This window comes from Habropoda laboriosa, unplaced genomic scaffold (assembly GCF_001263275.1).
Source record: "Habropoda laboriosa isolate 0110345459 unplaced genomic scaffold, ASM126327v1 scaffold45, whole genome shotgun sequence".
Taxonomy (NCBI): Eukaryota; Metazoa; Arthropoda; class Insecta; order Hymenoptera; family Apidae; genus Habropoda; species Habropoda laboriosa.
Window position 1 is genome coordinate 1,069,935 of NW_017100168.1, and position 1,767 is coordinate 1,071,701.

At 32.2% G+C, this 1,767-nt stretch overlaps 2 protein-coding genes across 2 annotated transcripts in view; one reads left to right on the forward strand and one right to left on the reverse strand.

Annotated features, from left to right (window-relative positions):
• Positions 1-1,001, reverse strand: part of LOC108578619 (odorant receptor 22c-like) — a 4,186-nt gene extending 3,185 nt beyond the window's left edge. The window contains exon 1 of the mRNA XM_017941982.1: positions 805-1,001. Coding sequence (XP_017797471.1) covers positions 805-1,001 — 197 coding nt within the window. The remainder of the gene's footprint in view (positions 1-804) is intronic.
• LOC108578631 (probable multidrug resistance-associated protein lethal(2)03659) overlaps positions 1-1,767 on the forward strand; it is a 26,265-nt gene that overhangs the window by 10,594 nt on the left and 13,904 nt on the right. The gene's annotated exons all lie outside the window — the stretch shown is intronic.

The following is a 1,767-nucleotide window of genomic DNA, read 5'->3' on the forward strand; positions in this document are numbered from 1 at the left end:
TTTTGGTTTATAATTATAAAGGTGTTTGGTAATGATAATAATAATATCTAATAATAATATAATAATAATATCTAATAATGATAATGTTAATAATAATATTATAATAGTATCTAATAACAATGTGTGGGGGAAAGGCAGTGGGTTCGTAACAGGTCTAAGTCAAAATTAAAAAAAAAAATGAGTTTATCAGTTATTTCACATCACATTATTTTAAACTAAATTAATTCAATGTAAGTTTTACGATATTGTCAAAAATGAACCGTTAGATGGTGCTCGTTATTTCAACATTATATGAATTATTTCATTAAAATTGTTGTTTCTAGTAAAACTCGTAGTTTTTCATTGATTTACGTCATATATAGGTCATTCGGTTAATTTTGAAAATGGTCTAAGTCAATTGAAACTTTAAAAACATTTTCGTACGAGATTCGCACAAAATTTCACTTTCATAATAAATTTTCATTAATCAAGGCTAATAAAATTCTAAATTAAAATGTTACATAATATAGAAATATTGTTGAATTTATTCAAATGTAATCCTTTAAATATCTCGAAACAAGAAATATATGACTTGGACCACTTTCATTATTATGGGCACATATACTCTTTTTTTCTAAACACTATAGATACGTTTCTCTTTCGAAAGCTACGGATAACGCTGGTTCCGCCTATTTTTCTTTTCTGTGATCAAAAATCGTCAATCATTTTTCATAATATTCTCGTGCTTTTTTCTCTCTCAAATTTATCGCACAACTTTTGAGATATATCCATTAGAAAATTCGTCAAATAAGTGATACTTATAATATCAATTTGATGTGATCGGTCACGAAATCCTCGATTTTCCTGTTTAAATTATCTTTCGACTGGATTTGAATATTTTGTATACGATACGACAAGATCGAGAATTTACCGCAAACATGCAGCACCAGGCTAACTATTAAACTGAGGGTGGTTATGTGGTTCAACCCCACCAACATAAGCGGACCCTGGAACGCGTACATGATAATGTAACTGCGAAAGTCATGCTTGTACGGGAGAACATGGTAACTAGGGAAGGGCAATTCGTAGACTCTCGTTTCGTTACTCTGCCCTGAAACAGTACAATACATCGGTTTCTTTTATAATTCTCCATTCACACCTTCCTTTTCAATCCACGTTCGTTTCATCGTTTCGAAATTGCAAAAACTTCATTTACCAGGAGAGAAGGAAACTACCTTGCCACATATGGTAAAATCACTTTTGCAACGATTTTATTCGTGAGCTAAACAAGAATTTAGCATTCGAGTTTAATTTGGGTTCAATTTAGAATTGTACATCGATTTCGATCCATATTGAAAATATACAGTATTAATAATAAAAAAAACAATTACCTGAATAGGTTATCAACATATGCAACATAGGCGTCAAATACAGAAGAATCGCTACAACCGCGGTTGTCGACACGGCGTACCTGCCGAATTTGTCAGCAATACTGTGATACGACAAATACAAATCCATTTCGTCTTTATTCCTAAACTTGATCTCAGCTATCTCTTGTTTCACGGTGATGATCACATGCGCGATCAATTTATTGCATCGAAGGAGAAACAACATGAAAAAAGTAGTAACGATGATAGTGTTGTGAATTATATTCTCCACCATCAACACTAGATTTCCTAACACTTCGAACAGATCCATGTACATGAGAATTATAATAATGATCAAGTAGATCGCGTACAGGATGAATTTCACGTAACGTTTTCTTAAAGGCCACGCGTCGCATATCGA